At 46.2% G+C, this 3,779-nt stretch overlaps 1 protein-coding gene and 1 long non-coding RNA gene across 3 annotated transcripts in view; one reads left to right on the top strand and one right to left on the bottom strand.

Moving 5' to 3' along the window:
- Positions 1–3,260, top strand: part of LOC103383242 (carbohydrate sulfotransferase 12) — a 7,044-nt gene extending 3,784 nt beyond the window's left edge. Inside the window, exons 1-5 of one of the 2 annotated variants that reach the window (XM_008316293.3) lie at positions 249–878; positions 1,000–1,142; positions 2,181–2,309; positions 2,383–2,575; positions 2,659–3,260. In XM_008316293.3, the coding sequence (XP_008314515.1) occupies positions 387–878; positions 1,000–1,142; positions 2,181–2,309; positions 2,383–2,575; positions 2,659–2,928 (1,227 nt within the window). In that variant the 5' untranslated portion in view covers positions 249–386 and the 3' untranslated portion in view covers positions 2,929–3,260. Of the gene's footprint in view, positions 1–248; positions 879–999; positions 1,143–2,180; positions 2,310–2,382; positions 2,576–2,658 lie in introns of those variants that run through there. The other variant, XM_025058661.1, reaches the window with a different exon arrangement.
- On the bottom strand, positions 1,765–2,302 carry LOC112487495 (uncharacterized). Its single transcript, XR_003050625.1, has 2 exons — positions 2,163–2,302; positions 1,765–2,065 (listed from the first exon to the last, which is right to left on the bottom strand). It is a non-coding gene; the product is annotated as an uncharacterized LOC112487495 (long non-coding RNA).
- Positions 3,261–3,779: the final 519 nt, after the last annotated feature.

Below are 3,779 nucleotides of genomic sequence, written 5' to 3' on the forward strand. Positions count from 1 at the left end.
GAGCGCCACGGACTGAGGTCAGGGGTCCTCACGGCCCGGGGGTGGGGGGTGGGGGGGGTCAGCTTCCCTTAGGTCAGAAAAAACTGTCGGCTGAGTGTTAAACAAACACAGTGTGTTTGAAAAGCTTTTTTTTCTGTGCAGCTCTTATTATTATCATGTTATATCTCTATATATTTGTAAAAAGAGCATGTACTGGGATTTAAAGTCTCACTTTGCTTCTGTTCCTTTTCTGTTTTATTCTGGCAGTGATTATTTCTTCACTTCCTGTTTCTTTTCACAGTTGCAGCCAACGAGCAGGATGTGTCTCCTTCCGTGATCAACATCCGGCATGGAGCTGAGATAACCTCTTCCTCTTTTCTTCTCCAATCACTGGCTCGGTTCCAATCATGGGTGTGTGGCGTGGTCTCAGGGTGGCCTTCGTACTGGGCTCCGTCTTCATGATCCTGCTCATCATCGTCTACTGGGACGACGTCGGGGGCTTCAACCTCTACCCTCTGCAGGACCACAAACGCTGCCCCCTTCAGTCACCCTCCTGCCCACGGACAACCACGCCGTCTCCATCCACCGCCGGACTCCAGAGCAGGTCTCCACTTCCTGTTTCTACCACGATTTTCAGCACAAAAGGCGGAGGAGCAGCGGTCGAGGACAGACAGGAGCAGAGGGAGGTGAGGACGACGGGAGGAGAAGGGGAGCAGAAAAGGATCAGTTCTCGTCGTCTGGACGTGGAGCAGGAGGAGAGGAAGCAGAGGATCATGGATGTTTGTTCAGATCTGGACTTCCCTGGAAGGACTCGGTCGTTTGAGCAGATCCCCAACAGGGAGCTGGATCACCTGATCGTGGACGACACCAACCAGATCATCTACTGCTACGTTCCTAAGGTACAGTCAGCCGTCGTGTGGGTTGTTTTGGTTCACGAAGACGAGCGTAGAGTCAAACGTCCGCTGCCCCCCCCCAACTTCCCCCTCCCACCCTCACTTCTCTGCTGTGTTCTTTGTTCAGGTAGCATGCACCAACTGGAAGAGAGTGATGGTGGTCTTGTCTCAGGCTTTGATTTCACCCTCCTCAGGAAAACCCTACACTGACCCAGAGGCCATACCCCCAGACCTCGTACACAACGCCACGCTTTACCTCACATTCGCCAAGTACGACGCACACGCTCACAGAACCAGGGGCAATATATTTGTTGTTGATTGTAGAAACTGTGACCACTGTTTACCTGGGGGCAGAAACGTGACTCAGTTCTGAGCTTCAATCATTTGTACTGATCAGATAGTAGATGTCTGTGGTGTAAATACATGGTCTGTGTTGTCTGTGACTCAGTGGTTCAGCGGGTTGAAAAACAAGAAAAGGTCTAAGATTATGGGGTGTCCGATATTATCAACCTGATATTAGCATATTTATGTGATATCTGTAAGAATTGTTATCAGTTTTTCCTCTGAAAACCCAATAACAAATGATGTGTGCTCTAAAAATAGTTTTGGAGAAAAATGGCATGTTTATGAAACTGCCAAAGCCACTAGATGGCAGCATTGCAGCTCATTTGATTCATCTATTTTAATAATCAGGGGATTGGTACCAGCAACTCATAAAGATAAATACATAAATATTACCACACGCTCAATAGTATTTCAATTCTCTGGGGGGGGGGGCTGAAAATACTTCTGTCCCCTAGGGGGCATGGCATAAGATAATGTTGAGCTTTAACCCATCACCTTAGTTAGCAGATATCGGCAAACATTAATATGGAACGTCCCTTTTTTATTCTGTTTTTGTTCAATTTGTCTCATTGAAGTCCAGTGTCTTCTTGGACTTTACAAACACAGCTGACGTGACCTGACTTTGTAGGAACAGATTATTGATCAGCTGGTCAGTGATCATTCAGTTTAAACGGTGATAAGACGGAGAGGAACAGAAACAGAAACAGACTCCTACTGAACCTGTGTTTGAGAAGTTGTCTGTGAGTTATTTACTGAGTTGATACATGGAAGAGACGGCTGGAGCAGAGAGGCGGAGCCTGGTGCTGCAGCACAGACCGACCTTTCTGTCACTCTGAGGAGCCGTCTGTCTGTGGATAGAAGGAGTTTTTTTTTAAATACATTTTGCTCCATTGTAAAAGCTCTAATTTTCAAACACTTTAAAGAAACTTCCTCAATCTGACTTACCTCAATGTTTTCCACCAGGTTCTGGCGTCACTACGGTTCTCTGTCCCGCCACCTGATGGCGCTCAAGCTCCAACACTACACCAAGTTCCTGTTTGTCCGAGATCCGTTTGTGCGTCTCATCTCTGCCTTCAGGAACAAGTTTGGAAGGTGTGTGTGTGTGTGTACACAACATAACGAGTTCTTCGTCCAATGAAACCTGCTGCTCTGTGTGTGTTTCCAGACCAAACGAGGACTTCTACAAGCAGTTTGGTTCCGTCATGCTGCGTCGTTACGGTAACATCTCGGAGAGTTTGCCTGAAAAGGCAGCGCAGGCGTTCGCTGCTGGAATCAAACCTACGTTTCAGCAGTTTGTCAGCTACCTGCTGGACCCTGAGACGGAGAAGGAGAATATCTTCAATGAACACTGGAGACAGGTTGAGTTTCCAAGGACGGAGTTATAAAACTCAAACTCCCCAGAGGCTAACTGAGTTTGGTTGTTGTTGTTGTTGTGTTTCAGATATACCGTCTGTGCCATCCATGCCAAGTCAAGTACGACTTCATTGGACGACTGGAAACCCTAGAGAGCGACGCCGATCACCTGCTGAAGCTCCTGGACGTGGACCATTTACTCCACTTTCCTTCAGGAGCCCGAAACCGAACAGCGGCCAGCTGGGAAAGAGACTGGTTCTCACAGATTCCTCTAACAATGAGGAGAGAACTGTACAAGCTTTATCAACCAGACTTTGAGCTGTTTGGTTACCCCAAACCAGACAGTGTTCTGCATTAGTTACCCCCACAGAGCCAAAGGCTGGGGCGCGGCACCGTGTGTGGCGCCCACACCTCACTCTCCTGCCTTGAAAGACCAGTCTATGATGCTGTTTGTTTGGATTTGAATTTCCTGTAGTGACCTCAAGTGACTGAAGTGCCTGTCAGTATTATTTTATTTTTATTTCTTTTTTTGCTGTCGTTACATATCTGAAGCACACAGGCTGTGTTACCCCGCTCCTCTACCCATGAAAAGGCACTTTGAATTGTATTTAATGAATTATAGGAAGTCGTTGGGGACGAGGCTAAGGCTAACTGTCAGCAGAAAGAAAAATAAATGTTTTTTTTTAAACATTTGGTTTTCTTGTTTCCACGTTTATTTATTCTGTTCTGTCTCTTATGTCATTGAAATGTTTATAATAGCAATAATATATTTAACAAAATATAGTTCTCTGTAGTAACTCTGTGGTCTACATTACAGCAGCAGTGTGTCATAAAACTACAACAATTAGCACAGTTTGTCTGACTGTGACTGGCTATATTTATAGTATAAAAAAAGTTGTAATTAAACAACACAATACGAATTGTGTATCTTCATGTATAAAATGTCCAGTTATTAAACGTTAAACTGCATTAAAACCGTGTTCTCAGGGACCATCAGTCAGAAAATGTTCTTGACTCAAAGACAAAGCAGCTGAAACAAAGGCCTTCGACTCTTTCTGCTGCACAAACACAGCTCGTGATGTGTTCACCGCGGTCCTGCTGTCTGTTTCCACGTGTTCCAGTCGATTCTAACGCCCCGCCCCCCAGGACGAGGAAACTTTGTTTCTATTGGCTGCGCGGCCTTTCGCCCCGCGCTAACGAGCGGAATGC

This window comes from Cynoglossus semilaevis, chromosome 9, assembly GCF_000523025.1.
Source record: "Cynoglossus semilaevis isolate Cse_v1.0 chromosome 9, Cse_v1.0, whole genome shotgun sequence".
NCBI classification, from domain to species: domain Eukaryota; kingdom Metazoa; phylum Chordata; class Actinopteri; order Pleuronectiformes; family Cynoglossidae; genus Cynoglossus; species Cynoglossus semilaevis.